General features: G+C 55.2%; 1 protein-coding gene and 1 pseudogene across 1 annotated transcript; both read left to right on the forward strand.

Annotated features, from left to right (window-relative positions):
- LOC101546467 (malate dehydrogenase, cytoplasmic-like) overlaps positions 1–6,530 on the forward strand; it is a 20,883-nt pseudogene extending 14,353 nt beyond the window's left edge.
- An 880-nt stretch (positions 6,531–7,410) lies between these two features.
- LPCAT4 (lysophosphatidylcholine acyltransferase 4) lies at positions 7,411–15,040 on the forward strand. The gene is made up of 14 exons (XM_055133600.1): positions 7,411–7,593; positions 8,920–9,062; positions 9,445–9,665; positions 10,256–10,368; positions 10,507–10,567; positions 10,802–10,860; positions 11,168–11,202; positions 11,731–11,785; positions 11,904–11,986; positions 12,189–12,314; positions 12,850–12,982; positions 14,037–14,135; positions 14,370–14,526; positions 14,690–15,040. The coding sequence occupies exons 1-14, from the start codon at positions 7,480–7,482 to the stop codon at positions 14,836–14,838; spliced, it is 1,548 nt and encodes a 515-aa protein (XP_054989575.1). The 5' UTR covers positions 7,411–7,479; the 3' UTR covers positions 14,839–15,040.
- Positions 15,041–15,413: the final 373 nt, after the last annotated feature.

The following is a 15,413-nucleotide window of genomic DNA, read 5'->3' on the forward strand; positions in this document are numbered from 1 at the left end:
CATAAAAACCTGACTTCCATAGCCAAAATATGGAAATAACCAAATTATCTCCCATTTGGATGAATAGTTCAATAAACTGAACATAGCTATTTTTCAGGATAGTAATTAGTAACTGATAAGAATTGTAGCTGTTCCTTAGAATAGTGAGTGGCAGTAGATAGGAATGATATATTGAAATACACAGCTTGGGTGGGTGTTGAGAGCATTATGGAAGAGGAGGAGATAAAGAGGTAGGATGGAGGAGGAGAAGGGAGAGGAAGAAGGAGGAGGAGGAAGAGGAAGAACAAGGGAAGAAAGGAAGGAAGGAAGGAAGGAAGGAAGGAAGGAAGGAAGGAAGGAAGGAAGGAAGGAAGGAAGGAAATCACGGTATACACACAATGAAATGCAACTCAACTATAAGAAAAATGAGGGGAAAATATTTTTAGGGGATGAAATCAAGCAAATTGTGGATGGTACTAATGGGTATCATATGTAGTCCGTCAGAAGGAGAGACAGAATATCTCTTACATGTGAGATACAAAGAACCACAGTAAGGAAACAGAAAATGGCCAAAGAATACAGGACTGACTTTGCCAACAGAACTGAGCTTCTCTGGGGCAGAGGAAGAGGAGGGCTCCCTGGGCTTTGGTAAAGAGGAGGCATACTCCACCTCCCTCTCTAAAGAAAAATAATAAAAAATGGCTAACAATTTTACCACTATACACTAGCAATATCAATGGTGTCAATGGTAAAAAGTTCCTTTTTTAAAAATGTATATTCTGTGGATCCAAGATTTCAACAATTATTAGAGGACTCAGGAATAGCTCAATGGAAAATACAGAATTAAACTAACAAACAAACAAAACGACCTTGCAAACAAGAGGCTGTGAGTTCAGTCCCCAATGTCACCCACAAGCATCAAGCAAGGTGCTGGTGTCTCTGCTGTCTAGGACCCCCCAGTGCCCAGTCTGTGACCTCCAGCACAGTCCAGGTCTGTGCAAGTTCTGCAACTAAGCGTGAAACCCCTGCTGAGCATGTGTGCATGCCCCACAATTAAAGTGGGAGACCCCTGGTGAGCACCATAGCTGAGTGTGGAGCACCACCACCAAGCACGTGGATGACCACCCCCTGCCCCGGACATCACAATCACAGCAGCAAAGAGAAAGGAGGGACAGAAAAATTAAATAAAAATTCTTGTAAGCAGTTGTGATTGCCATTCAGTTTTACTAACATTTAAGCTTCAAGTTGAATATTCTTAATCCCTTTAATAAATATCAGATTCTGGGGCTGGAGCGATGGTACAATGATAAGGCGTTTGCCTTGTAAGCTCGAGGGACCATATGGGATGCTGGGAATCGATCCCTGCATCCCATATGGTCCCTCAAGCACCGCCAGGAGTAATTCCTGAGTACAGAGCCAGAAGTAACCCCTGTGCATCGCCGGATGTGACCCAAAAGGCAAAAAATAAATAAATAAATAAAATAATCTATATGGCATATAACTCAAAGAACTCCCAGTTACACAATTTGCCTCTAGGAACAAGTAGACTGAGCAGCTATGCCCATTTTTTGGAGAAGGGGCTGTCATACCCAGCAGTGCTAGGAGACTATTCCTACCACAGTGGTCAAGGGGTGTTTCTAGCATAGTGCTTGGGGGAACTGTGAGGTGCCAGGCATTGAACAAGCATGCAAAACATGTGCTCCAGTCCTTTGAGACATCTCCTGGGCTCTAGTTCCATTTGTTCATATGTCTGTGAAAGTCTAGAATCTAGATTCTACATCAGGTACCAGGCATGTAGCTGGCATGTAGCTGTCTGGGACCCATCGTCACTGTATCACTGTCATCCCATTGTTCATTGATTTGCTCGAGTGGGTGCCAATAACGTCTCCATTCGTCCTAGCCCTGACATTTTAGCAGCCTCTCTTTACTTGTCTTCCCAACCGTGCCGCATTGGAGGCTCTTTCAGGGTCAGGGAAATGAGACCCATCATTGTTACTGTTTTTGGCATATCAAATATGCCACGGGGAGCTTGCCAGGCTCTACCATGCGGGCAGGATATTCTCAGTAACTTGCCAGGTTCTCCGAGAGGGAGAACTAGACAATAAGAGGTCACTTCCGGGACCTCTTTGTTAAAACAAAGGGAGCTTTGTTTTATAGTCTCTGGATCTTGGCCATTGATGGGATTACACGCTGGGGCAGTTTGTGGATGTGACTGCCTAGCTACTGAAAAAAGGGGGATCTGGTGGAGGAGGCCCAATCCCGATCCAAGCATGCTTAGAGATCTCAGCCCCAGGTCCTGCACACCTGGTTTCTTCTGCCAGTTCCCTCATGTGTGAGGCTCATCCGAGCATGTGAAGAATGGCCTTGAGCATGGCTGTGGCTGGGTTCCGGAGGTCTTCAGCTGATGGGGCTCTGGTCAGGGCAGGGAGGGGAAACTCAACCCACCCCCTCTTCGAGGGGCCCCAGTGAAGACAGCCAGGCATGGGGGGCAGGAGACTCTGCCCTAGCATATGGTATGACCTTTATTTCAATAGCAGATTTGAGATAAATGACAGTCACATGTGTCAGTGCAGCTACCATAACAAAATATATCATATACTGGATCAATTCAAAAGCAGAATTTATCTGCTCAGCTCTCTCATTATTTGGGGGGTGTCCGGGAATCACAATAGTGTTCAGGTGCTATTTCTGGCTCTGTGCTCAGGAGTGATTTCTGGCAGAGCTCAGGGATTGTATGTAGTACCAGAGGTTGAACCAGTGTCAACTGCACACAAGGCAAGCACCTTACCCACTGTACTATCTCTCTGGCCCTCAGCACCAGAGAGATCCGTGCCTTCTTAAAAAGGCATTAATCCCAATATAAGGGCCCCCCACAACCCTTGTTTCCATCTAAACCTAATTATTTCCAGCTCCATCCCCAAATACTTTGTGGAAAGGGGCTTCAACATTCAAATTGAGAGGACACAATTCAGTCCACAGTAGATTAAAAGACAACGCAGAGTCTGAATTAGCTCAAGTCTTCTGCTCTAGATGATCAGTTGGAATTCTTAGCCTGTATAAATTTGAAATTGTGGAGCCTGGGATGTGGCTCAGGAATAAAGCAGATGCCTTGCATGCCTCAGACCTGCACTATGTGTCCAGCACTAACCAAATCCAAACCAAACCAGAACAAACAAACAAAAAGCTCAGGGGCTATCAGGTAACTACAACAGCCTTGCATGAGGCTGAGCCAGGTTTGATCCCTGCTACCCCCGAAAGTCCCCTGAGTAATTCCTGAGCACAGAGCCATGAGTAATTTCTGTGAGCACAGAGCCAGTAGTAACTCCTGAGCATCGCCAGGTGTGGCCCCCAAACAAAACACTAACAGATGGGGCTGGAGCGATAGCACAGCGGGTAGGGCGTTTGCCTTGCACGCGGTCGACCCGGGTTCTAATCCCAGCATCCCATATGGTCTCCTGAGCACCACCAGGGGTAATTCCTGAGTGAAGAGCCAGGAGTAACCCCTGTTCATCGCCGGGTGTGACCCAAAAACAAAAACAAAAACAAACAAACATACAAAAAACACTAACAGAAGAAAATTGAAAAGTTCCTGAGGCATATAAGTTAAAATGTGCAATGTTGTGGGGAGCTGCCTACCTATGCAGGGTCCTAATATGGACATAGCCCTGGGAGCTGGCTCAAACGAGGGCCAAAAATACTCGGCACAGCTCTTTGTCCCGACACTCTGAATAAGTGGAGTGGCCATTGTGTCATCAAACTAAGCCTGTAGAGAAGTTAATAGTTCACTACTCAAAGTTTTCGAGGATGTTAATAAGAAATAGATGTACTTTGATTCTACGGAAATTACACCTACTGCAATTGTGGGAAAGTACAGACATAATTACATTGTTTTTCTGCATATTATTGATTTAGGAACAAGTTGTTTTTCACTATACTATGTTCCTCACCTTTGTTATGATCATACGCATGTACTCTTTGTAACAATCATGAATCACCATGAATGATGATTTTACCTGCCAAGTTCCTGATAGAGATGTATAAAAGGCTGCTGAAATAAAGATCAATGCTGCAGTTCCATCAGAACTCAGCCCTCTCAACACTTGTATTGTCTCTTTAAGCCTCACCTTCCCTCTTGACCTGTTCGACTGTCGGCTGGCACAGCACAATGTGATTTGATGTTTTATTTTTCATCTTTTAAGAACTGTATTTCTGGGCTGGAGTGATAGCACAGAGGGTGGGGTGTTTGCCTTGCACACGGCCGACCTGGGTTCGATTCCCAGCATCCCATATGGTCCCCTGAGCACTGCCAGGGGTAATTCCTGAGTGCAGAGCCAGAAGTGACCTCTGTGCACCGCCGGGTGTGACACAAAAAGAAAAAAAAAAGAAATAGGTTACTATTTTTTAATTTTTTTAATTAAAGCAATTCATTACATAACTATAAATTGCCTTTTATGCTTTTAATATTTTAGCAAATTATGATCATTCTAGGGCAAGTTATTTAGGGCTCAAACTCACAGAGTAACAATAATTATGCAAATTGCTATGTAATTAAATTACACATAATCACATACTATCAGTGCTGGTAGTTATACTGTAGTTACACAAAGAGATGTTGTACCGGTTTCCAGTTCTCTCTGCAGAAATGATTAAAATCCTTAGGCACATGTCTGGTGTGGATTTCCAGTCTTCAATCATTTGTTTTCTTCATCACCATCATCTTCCGTTTTCATTTTGTTCTTGCTTCCTGCTCCATCCTGTCAGGGTTAGATTATGACCTCATGCTTCTCATTGTGGAGAAACTCAATCATTCTTCCTGAGTACAAATTTTCTTGTTCAGAATCTATTGTTTGACCACTTTGCTTTCACAGTTACTAAAATGCAGATATGAACAAAGACTCTTAGAGCACAGAACACCTCAAGATACTTAGTAATGAAAAGATTGCTTCAGACAAGGCTTCCCTCCTTAAGGTTAAGTGGGGGGTTGCTCATTATCAACCATAATGGGATTTTTTTCACAGAGCCCTGATCTAGCTTGGGCCCCAACCCTCTTCCTGACTCCTGTTTGTCACTGTTGACCTCAACAGATCTGAATTGCGTTCTGAGAAGAAGTTGAAACTGCAGTTAAATTAGATACTGAATGTTGGTTTGAAGTGTCTTTTCAAGAATTCCACTTGGGGTCTGCTTCTTTTTTAAAACACCATTAAGTGGTTCTCCCCACACCCAAGCCCTTAGTAAATGTTTCCTACTCTGGCTCCAAGGCTATTTGTTAGGAGCAAAATAACCCAGAGTAGGTATTTTTTTTAATTATCTCCTCCTCTTTAGGACAAAAGTATTATTATTTTCAATAATAATAGAATCTGGGGGGTGGAGTGAGAGGGGAGGGAAACTGGGGACATTGGTGGAGGGAAGTGGGCACTGGTGAAGAGATTGGTGTTGGAATATTATATGCCTGAAAATTATTAATGACTAACTTTGTAACTGTAATTCATAGAAACTTTAAAAATTATAAAAATATCCCTAAAGCAATGGCAAATGGAATTATCAGAAAGTCAATGACAGTAAAAAAAACAATAATGATGAAAGCTAGTACTCTAACACTGAGTTACATTTCCACCGGTTATCACTTTTGCAGTTTTTTGTTTTGTTTTGTTTTGGTGCCACACTCAGAGGTGCTCAGGGTTTACTTCTGGTGGTGCTAGTGGACCATATAGGGTGCTGGGGATAGAACCTGGGTCAGCCGCGTGCAAGACAAGAGTCTTGCCCACTATACTATCTCTCTGCCAGGAACATTTTTTTTTTAGGTCACACCCGGCGATGCACAGGGGTCACTCCTGGCTCTGCACTCAGGAATTAGTCCTGGCGGTACTCAGGAGACCAAATGGGATGCTGGGAATCGAACCCGAGTCGGCCGCATGCAAGGCAAACGCCCTAACCGCTGTGCTATAGCTCCAGCACCCCAGTAACACTCTTTTTCGCTAGGTTAGAGAACTGTGAAATCTTACTCTAAAAACCTTTAAGAAGTCTATTTCAGATGGGAGCAGCGATAGAACAGGAGTTATGGTGATTGCTTTGTACCTGCAGTCCCTAAGCACCGCCAGGTGTGGCCCTAAGACCAGAAAAATAAAGAAATCTCCAACCAAGGTAGGTAAATGTCCTGGGGGCAACCAGGCATCAGGTTATGAGCACCTCCCACCCCTGCACCCCTAGGGTGACCCTAATGATTTCACATGCAAGAGGGACCCCTGACAGCTCCTGGTCTTGGAACCACCCTGCTCCTTGAGTGAGGCAGGGAGTGACCTCAGGCCCTTTGAGCATTGCTTGGGAGCCCCCCTCGCCCCGCCCTCTCCTAAGTATTTAGTCGGACATGAACACCCTGTCCGACTGCAGGTGTTAATAGACAGGCAAGAGAATGTGAGAAATGCCCGGGGCAGGGAGGGAAAGGTCGTCGTTTCAAAGTAGAGCAACTTCTGGCCTTGCTGAGCCCAACTCCAGGAAATGATGAATGCTGCCCGATGACCTGGCAGATCTCCAAGGCCCTCACAGAACGGTGACCACAGCGGGGCAGACCAAACCCTACGCCGTGAACCTATGCACCTTTCCGAGAGCCCTGGAGCAGTGGGCTCTTTGGGGGCGTGGTGGGAAGGCGGGGGGGGGGGGGTCATGTTGTTTCCGGTTGTGTTCCTGCTGTGGATCTCAAAACATCCATCCACCGTGTGCCCTCTGATTCGCGCAGAGGGGCGTAAGGAGGCGAGGACAAAGATTCAGAGGGAGAGGGGCGTCTTCCGTGGTTACCCCGGCGGCCTTGCCCGGTTCCCCGGGCCTGGTCGGGCTGGGGGAAGGAAGCACAGGGAGTAGCGTCCAGGGAGCAACCAGCGCCAGTCTAGGGGGTGCCAGCCCAGGGGTGGGGGTAGAGGGTACAGATGTGAGGCCCCGCGCAACCGCCAGAGGGCGCGCGCCCCCAGTCCTCGCGCCGTGGCGTGGACCGCACGGGGAAGGCGAAGTGGTCGTCCGCGAGCGGGATGCCGGGGGTGGGTGGATGGGGGTCCCCCGCGCGGGCAGCCAGGCTCCGCCTCGCCCCGGGGCCACCCACCGGCCTCCGCAGCCCGCGCCCGCAGCCCCACCCGCTCTGTGAGCTCAGACTCGCAGCCTGAACGCTCGAGCCGGGGCGTCCACCTCGCGACCCCCAACCCTTCCTCCCCCACTCTCCCGCCGCGGCGCTGAGGGTCCGGGCAGGAACGCCCCCCGGCCGCCCAAGCATGGCCCGAGCGGCGGCGGCGGCGGCGGCGCGGAGCGGGGCGGCCCGAGCGCTGGAAGCCCCGCCCCGCGGCCGGCGCCCTGACAACGCGGGCCGGGCCGGGCCGCGCACGCCGCTCCCCGCCCCTCGGCGCCCGCACCAGGCGCGGCCCGGGCCAGAGCCGCTCCGCCGCCGCCGCCGCCGCTCATCTGCACGAGTGGGGGCCCGGGGCCGGGGCCGGGGCGCCCGCCCGCCCGCCCGCCGCGATGAGCCAGGGAAGGCCGGGGGACTGGGCTCCCCTCGACCCCACCTCCGGACCCCCAGCGCCCCCAAACCCCTTCGTGCACGAGTTACATCTCTCCCGCTTCCAAAGGGTTAAGGTAAAGCGGGGGCCGGAGGTGAGGGGGGCGTCGGGTGGACTCGTGGGGTGGGGTGGGCTAGGAAGAAGGGGCCGTTTGGCGTCCCTGGGACCGAGATGGAGACGGCGGTGGCTGGGGGGGGGGGGAGGAGTGGGTGGAGGTCGGGAAAGGTGGTGATGAGCTGCGAGGGTGGAGGACCGGGGCGCGGGGGTGGGGGTGGGGTCCGGGGATGCGCACGTGAGGGCGCCCCCGGGAGATCGCGGGGGCCGGCGCGGAGCCAGGTGCGAAGCGACTCGGTGAGGATGGAGGCGCTCAGAGGACACGGCGTGGGGGCGGTGGAGGACGCGGTGACAGCCTGCGGCGGCCGCGGACCGGGGATGGAGTTGGAGGCTCCCGAGAGCCGGGGGCGGGGGGGGGGGGGCGGAGGGTGGGGGCGTGCGGGGTGCAGCCCCGAGCCTGGGACTTGGACTTAGCGCCTGCGTCCCCGTGCCCTTCCGACATCCCCTCTCCTCACTCCTCCCCCCCCCACCACGTCCCCGCACTGCAGCACCTCGAGGTGGAGGTGGGGGCGGAGGAGGAGGAGGGAGGCCGGGCGTGAGGGTTGACTCGGGGCCCTGGAGGGCTGCGGGGCGCCGGGGAATGCGGTGGCCAGGGAGTGTCCGAGCTTAGCACTGCCATCACCTCCCCTGGGCCCGGCTCCTGGGGCGCCGTTTGTTTACCTGCACGCTCCCTGGGGCCCGCCCGTGGAGTCACCCCGGCTCCTGGCAACCCCAGCTTTGCGGAGAAGGACGAGCTCCATCCTCTTCCCCCATGCCCCCAATCCTAGGGGGGGTGCGGTTGGGTCCAGGTGGACACTGGCCACTCCTGAAAAGTGTCCCTCCCGTATCTCAGTGCGGGGGTCAGCCTTGGCCACCCCGACCCTGAACAGACAGAGCCGTGCCCCTGGTTTTCTTCTGGGCCTGGACGCTATTTATGGCATGGGCCCCGTGGAGGAGGACACTGCTTTTAGCTTCCTCTGTATGAAGCTGGGCTGGGCACTGGGCGCTTTGCATGCCTTATCATTAAACCCTCTTCAGAGCCTCTCCCCCGTGCTACATGCATTTATGACAGGCCTTTTATAGGTGGGGTGGGGAAGCCGAGGAGGCTCCTGCTGCGAGTCATCTTTTCTGCTCTTGCCCTCATTGGTCCCTCATCCCTGCTGCGGTTCCAGGGCCCGCCCTGGGCTGTTCCCACACCACCTGTCTCCTGCCCTCTCTCCTGGTGGGAAAAGGAAGCCTTGGAGGGGGCAGTCCGGACCTGAAGTGCTGTTCTTTCCTTCCCCCCCCCCCCCCCCCCGGCCGCTTTCAGTTCTGCCTCCTAGGGGCTCTGCTGGCCCCCATCCGCGTGCTTCTGGCCTTCATCGTCCTCTTTCTCCTCTGGCCTTTTGCCTGGCTGCAAGTGGCGGGTCTCACGGAAGAGCAGCTCCGGGAACCCGTGTCGGGATGGAGGAAGTAAGTGAGCCCCCAGTGCCCAGAGTTCCCGCTTCTCCTTGCCCTTCCTTGCCGTCATGGTGCTCCACCTCTTGGAGAAGAAGGGCATGGGGAGGGTTTCGCACGCCCGCCTGCCAGCCTGATGAGATGGTCATGCTCAGACTTGGTACCCAGAACCTTATCTCTTAAGTGATCTCCCCAAGATGCCTGAGCTGCCTCCTGGTCTTCGGCCCCTGGAAATTGAGGGCACCAAAAAAGGGGCCTCGGAGCCAGAGACACAGTGCCAGGTTTGGTTGCCAGCACTCCGTGTGTGGTCCCCTGAGCACAGTCTGGTGTGGCCCCCAGATTCCAGAGTCTGTTTCTCTCGTGCCTGAAGACCACTGACCCCCTTCTTGCTCCACAGGACCGTGTGCCACAATGGGGTGCTGGGCCTCAGCCGCCTGCTCTTCTTCCTGCTGGGCTTCCTCCGGATTCGAGTGCGGGGCCAGCGGGCCTCCCGCCTTCAGGCCCCCGTCCTTGTCGCCGCCCCACACTCGACCTTCTTTGACCCCATCGTTCTGCTGCCCTGTGATCTCCCCAAAGTGGTGTCCCGAGCCGAGAACCTTTCTGTGCCTGTCATTGGAGGTGAGAGAGACGTGCGGGTCGAGGAAGGGAGCACAGCGTTGAGCCCCCCACCACCCGTCAAATAAAAGACAGGAGTGCGTGTGCTAGAGGGAAGCTGGTCTTGGTGGGAGGAAGAAGTCAGAGAGAAGTCAGCAGGGACAGTGGCTCGTGTGAGCTCTAGACTGCGCTGGACTCTGAGCCTTCCCCTGGAGGGACAGAAGTGGGGGTGGGTGTTCCAGGAGCAGCTAAGGAGAGCCTCCCCTGGCTGTTCTTTTGTTTGTTTGTTTAGGTTTTTTTTTTGGAGGGGGTTGTTTTTGTTTTGTTTTTTGGGTTTGTTTTGTTTTGTTTCGCTCTTTGGGTCACACCCAGAGATGCACAGGGGTCACTCCTGGCTCTGCACTCAGGAATTACTCCTGGCGGTGCTCAGGGGACCATATGGGATGCTGGGAATTGAACCCAGGTCAGCCGCGTACAAGGCAAATGCCCTACCCGCTGTGCTATGGCTCCAGGCTCCAGCCGCCCGCTTCCCCCCCTCCCCCCCCCCCGGCTGTTCCTGATGCCTTCCCCTACCCTGGTAACCTCATGACTCCATGTACCCTCTTGCACCCCAGCCCTTCTCCGCTTCAACCAAGCCATCCTCGTGTCCCGGCATGACCCGGCTTCCCGGCGCAGGGTGGTGGAGGAGGTCCGAAGGCGGGCGACCTCCGGAGGAAAGTGGCCCCAGGTGGGTAAGGGAAGGCGCGAGGGGGGGGAAGGGGGATGCGGACTAGCCCTGCTCTCCTTTGGAGATGGCTCCCCCTCTGCAGCCTCCGCCCCCTAACTGGGGCCCTGGGCTGTGGCCTCTCCCCCCACATCCCCCCAGGTTCTGTTCTTCCCTGAGGGCACATGCTCCAACAAGAAGGCATTGCTAAAATTCAAACCAGGTAAGCGAAACCCCGGTGGGCGGTGGGATGGGAGGAGAAAGGGGGTCTGGATGTGGAGGGGGGCTGCTGGACTCACCCCACAGTGGCAGGGAAAGGAGACAGACGGGAGCTTCCTGGTTCAGAGGGAGGAGGGAGACGGGAGCCAGAACTGCATCTGGGGACTGACCTCGCAGCCCTGTATACTTCCGTGTGTTTGCTAACCTGTGCCTGGGGGTGGGGTGGGGATGCGGGTAGGAGCCTTCATCGCAGGGGTGCCTGTACAGCCTGTCCTCATTCGCTACCCCAACAGTCTGGTGAGTCTTGCCGGGGCGGAGGGCAGTGGGCACAGAGGTGCTGTGGTGGTTCTTAGGGGCTGGGGTCCAGGGTGGGCCGGTTCCAAGGGGCTCACGGGGACATCTTTATGGGCTGGAGACTCAACTCGACATGCTGGAATGTTGCATGGGGTGGGCAGGGTTGGGGGAGGTGGGGGTGCGGATTCGATCCTCAGTACCTCATAGTCTCCCGAGCACTAAGATGGGAGTAGCCCCTGAGCACTGTCAGGTGTGGCCCAAACCAAACACACGAGGTTCACCTTCTGCCCTCCCCACGCTTCTCCCACAGGACACCACCAGCTGGGCGTGGAGGGGCCCCGGAGTGTGAGTTGTGGTGTTCCCGGGGTGAGGGTGGGAAGCAGGGTCCGTCAGAGAATTCCTGCCCATCTTCCACTCTCCAGACAAGGTGAACCGTCCTTCTTCACTCTCCGCTAAGAGAGGCCTCGAGCAGGGGCTGCCCGCTTCCCTCTGTCCCGTTCCGATCTACAAATCTCCCGTGAAGCGCACTCAGCCCTTCCGCCTGCTCGTTCTGGTGGGGACTGCGGGTGTCCTTCACTTCATTGCCTCCCGTGGCCCTTACAGAGTCCTGCTGCTGGCCGCCTCCCAATCTCCTTGCCTGCCCCGCCTCCTCTGCCTGGCCCTGCAGCAACTGCCCTCTTCCTCCTGCCTGTCTGGCCCTTCCCTCCATCTCCCAAGTGCGAATTCATCCGGCTGACTGTCCGGGCAGGATTCCGCTTCTGTGTCCATGGACAGAACCCCCTCGTGCCCTCTCTCCACCCACCCACACCCCTCCTCAGGGTCGGAGAGCCCTCAGGTCGGACTGGGGAGAACTGGGACTCTGTCTTCCCTTAGGCTCCAGGTCCTCTGGCTCACAGCCTCTCAGCCCTGCAGCATCGTGGATGTGGAGGTACGGCTGCCAAGGGGCCAGAGCCAAGGTCCACTGGACCCGGAAGCTTCTAGGGAAGCGGGTGGCTGTGGTCACACCTGGCTCTGAGGTCCTGATGGAAATGGTGTTTGTCTTTCAGTTCCTCCCTGTGTACCACCCCAGCCCTGAGGAGAGCAGGGACCCCACCCTCTATGCCAACAATGTCCAAAGGGTTATGGCACAGTGAGTGTCCTACAAAGAATTTCCTGGAGCAGATTTACAAGGCAAAGGAGCTGGGGGTGGGGGGAGGAAGAGGGTCGGGGATGGAGGCAGTCGTGCGGAGTGGGCTGGGGTGGGGGGGTGGGGGGGCGGTCTCCCTGGACAAGAGGCCAGAGCGATCCATCTCCCTCATTTTCCCTCCATGCTGTCCCTCTTCTCCCTCTAGAGCCCTGGGCATTCCAGCCACCGAGTGTGAGTTTGTTGGGAGCTTGCCCGTGATGGTGGTGGGCAGGCTGAAGGTGGCCTTTGAGCCTCAGCTCTGGGAACTCGGAAAGGTGCTTCGGAAGGCTGGGTGAGTAGCGCCGAAAGGGAGGGCCGGTCCAAGTGAAGGAAAAGAATAAAAAGAGAGGGGAAGGCGGAAGGACCGCCTTTGAAAAATAGAAAGGCAGTGGGGAGCGGAGAGGTCACACGGCAGATAAGGTGCTGGTCCCCGACAGTCCTGGGTTCAGTCCCTGACACCCCATGTGGTCTCTGGAGCCCATTCAAGGGTGATCCTTGAGCTGAGAGCCGGGAGTAACCCTGAGCACCTCCCAGAGGGGCCAAAAAACCAAAAAAATCATAATAAGGAGAAAGGGAGAGAGGAATTTGTTCAGAGTTACCAAAGTGAAAGGAAGGGGGTTGGGGAGACAAAAAATAACCACCCGGGTGGAAAAAGGAGGAAGGACTCTCCAGGGGCCATGAGTCAGAGCACATCTTAGAAAAACACCGCTGGACCTGAGCTCAGAGACTCCTGGGGCCAGGGCCAATGTCCCGCCGGGTGGTGTGCCCAGAAGCAAGCCGAGTCAGCACTCTGCCTTTCTCCAATCCCCCCAACCCCCACCCCGTAGGCTGTCCCCCAGCTGCGTGGACACTGGGGCAGAACCGGGCCGGAGCCGGATGATCAGCCAGGAAGAGTTTGCCAAGCAGCTTCAGCTCTCGGACCCACAGACGGTGGCCGGCGCCTTCAGCTACTTCCAGCAGGTAAAGGTGGCTGGACGCAGAGGGCGGGGCCCTGGGTTCCTGATGTGAGCACGGCGTTGGGCCCACTAGATGGCCATGTCGAACCTGCTCAGGAAGGTCTCCCAACTGTGGATACTGGCTGTCCCCGAGGCGTGTCCATCGGGTGAAAGAGCAGTGTGGGGAGGGGCGGGAGGGGGGAGGGAGGCAGTGAGGCGCATGCATTTCTGACTGGCCGAGATGGCAGGACGCTGAGACTGTGTGGGCTCTCGGGGAGGGTCTGGGTGGAGAATGGCGGGTGCTGGGGAAGCGCCTACAGAGGGGAATGAGGCGATGGATTCAAGACGATACAAGTGTGAGACCTAGAGGCATTTGCATGTCTCGGGCAGATTTCTTTAAATATCCCATCGCTTCTCCAGGGAATTCCTGAACTTTCAAGAATCTTGGCAAACCATGTATTTCCTGGGACGTAGCCAGGTTTGATTCAAATTAGAATAATCCCAGAGGATTCTGAACAACCACCATTGAACCCGGGGAGAGGTGTTTTTTTTGTTTGTTTGTTTGTTTGTTCTTTTGCATCTAAACTGCAGGCTGTGAAGAGACACAGTGGCCAGGTGTGTGGCTTCCTAGGACTGGACTGGGGGAGACTGTTGGTGAAAACAGCTCCCCAGTGACTTGCAGGGGAACAGATTCTCAGGCTTCCCCCCTTCCCCGCACCCCCAGAGTTGGCGGTGCTGGCCGCCTCCGTGGACTGTCCTTTCAGTGAGAGATTATGCCAGTGACCCTCTTTGAGTCAACAGGACCAGTTCTCCCACCAAGGTTGAGTCAAGAGAGAACCAGTTTTTCCGGCTTGGGGGCCAAGAATGACCTCAGTGGCATATCAGATCATGGCAGAGGGATTCCCCACCTGTCCTGGCCACGCCGTCCCCGTGAGAGGCCAGCCGAGAGAACTTGGGGGCTCACAGCCAGAGGAGGAGGAGGAGGATGAGGAGGAGAAGGAAAAGCCAAGAAGCAGGAAGGAGAGCCGGGCTGGGGGCGAGGGGTGGTCACCACGGTGCTCTGATTTGCTTCCTCCCAGGATGCCCAGGGCCTGGTGGACTTTCGCGATGTGGCCCTTGCCTTGGCAGCTCTGGACCGGAGCCGGGGCCTGGAGGAGCTGACACGCCTGGCCTTTGAGGTATCGCGTGGTGGGGTCCGCTTCGGGTCACTCCCCCTGGAGGCCTGTGGGCCGTGCCGGGCCGGTCGTGTCCAGGAGCCACCTCTGCGCTACACTGTCCACACCGCAGAAGCCCGAGCTAGGAGGCAGAGGCGGCTCTGTGGGTGACCAGACGGACGAGGGCAGCAAGCAGGGCCACCCTGTGGCGGGATGGCGAGGGAGCCTGGCGCTGACCCCGGGTCCCTCTCTTCCAAGCTCTTCGCCGAGGAGCAGGCCGAGGGGCCCGGCCGGCTGCTCTACAAGGACGGCTTCAGCGCCATCCTGCACCTGCTCCTGGGCTCGCCACGCCCGGCGGCCGAGACGCTGCACGCCGAGCTGTGCCAGGCGGGACCCCACCCAGGCCTCTCCTTCAGTGAGTGTCGTGGGCGGCCACCTGCCTGAGGGTGCCCGAGGCTGGGAGGGGGCCAGTGGGAAAACGGGGGGAACTGAGCTTGGTTGCTGGCGTGGTTAGGGGGGCCTGCGCTCCACCTCGTGTCTCATCCTTCTTTTCCCCTCCTCACCCCTGGTTTGGCCAGGTCAGTTCCAGGACTTCTCCCTCCACGACCCGCTCCACGGGAAGCTCTTCAGCTCCTACCTGCGCCCCTCTCAGATACCAAACGCCGCCTCCCCAGACAGCACCCCTGCTCTGGCCAACGGGGCTGTACCCAAGCAGAAGGGCGACTGAGCACCGCCCCTCCCCCCCTCCGCTTGCATCCGGCCGCAGGCTCGGGCCGTGCCAGGGACCTGCCCTTGGGCCGCAAGCCCATCTCTTGCTCCTGCTTGATTTGTTTTGTTAGAGTTGTTTGTTTTTTTAAGTTAGCCTTCATTGGTTTTTTTTTTTTTGTAAAAACTATTTTATATATAAATATAAATATATATCTATTTAAAAAAAAATCCAGGTGTCATTGATGCGCGCATCAGCTGGGCAGGTGTTGGTGAGTTGCAGGCTGCCCCTCTCAAGACCCTGGGGTCCAGAGTGATAGGGTCTGGTGCTGTCCTAGCACGCAGCCAACCTGGGTTTCATCCCCTAGCACCCAGTATTATACTTTGAGCCTCCCAGGAATGATTCCTGAGCACTGCAGGGTGTGGCCCCCAAACAAGCAAAAGTTACAAGACCCTGATGGGTCCCAGGGTCATTTTCTTAGCCAATGCTGAACTACATAGCATTGGCCCAGGACTCTACTGCATAGAAACCCCCCTGAGTGCCCACCTTCTGTCATCCTTCCTGAGAGGTGCACATTTTAACAGGCTTCCTCAGAA

Source organism: Sorex araneus, chromosome 3, assembly GCF_027595985.1.
Source record: "Sorex araneus isolate mSorAra2 chromosome 3, mSorAra2.pri, whole genome shotgun sequence".
Classification (NCBI taxonomy): domain Eukaryota; kingdom Metazoa; phylum Chordata; class Mammalia; order Eulipotyphla; family Soricidae; genus Sorex; species Sorex araneus.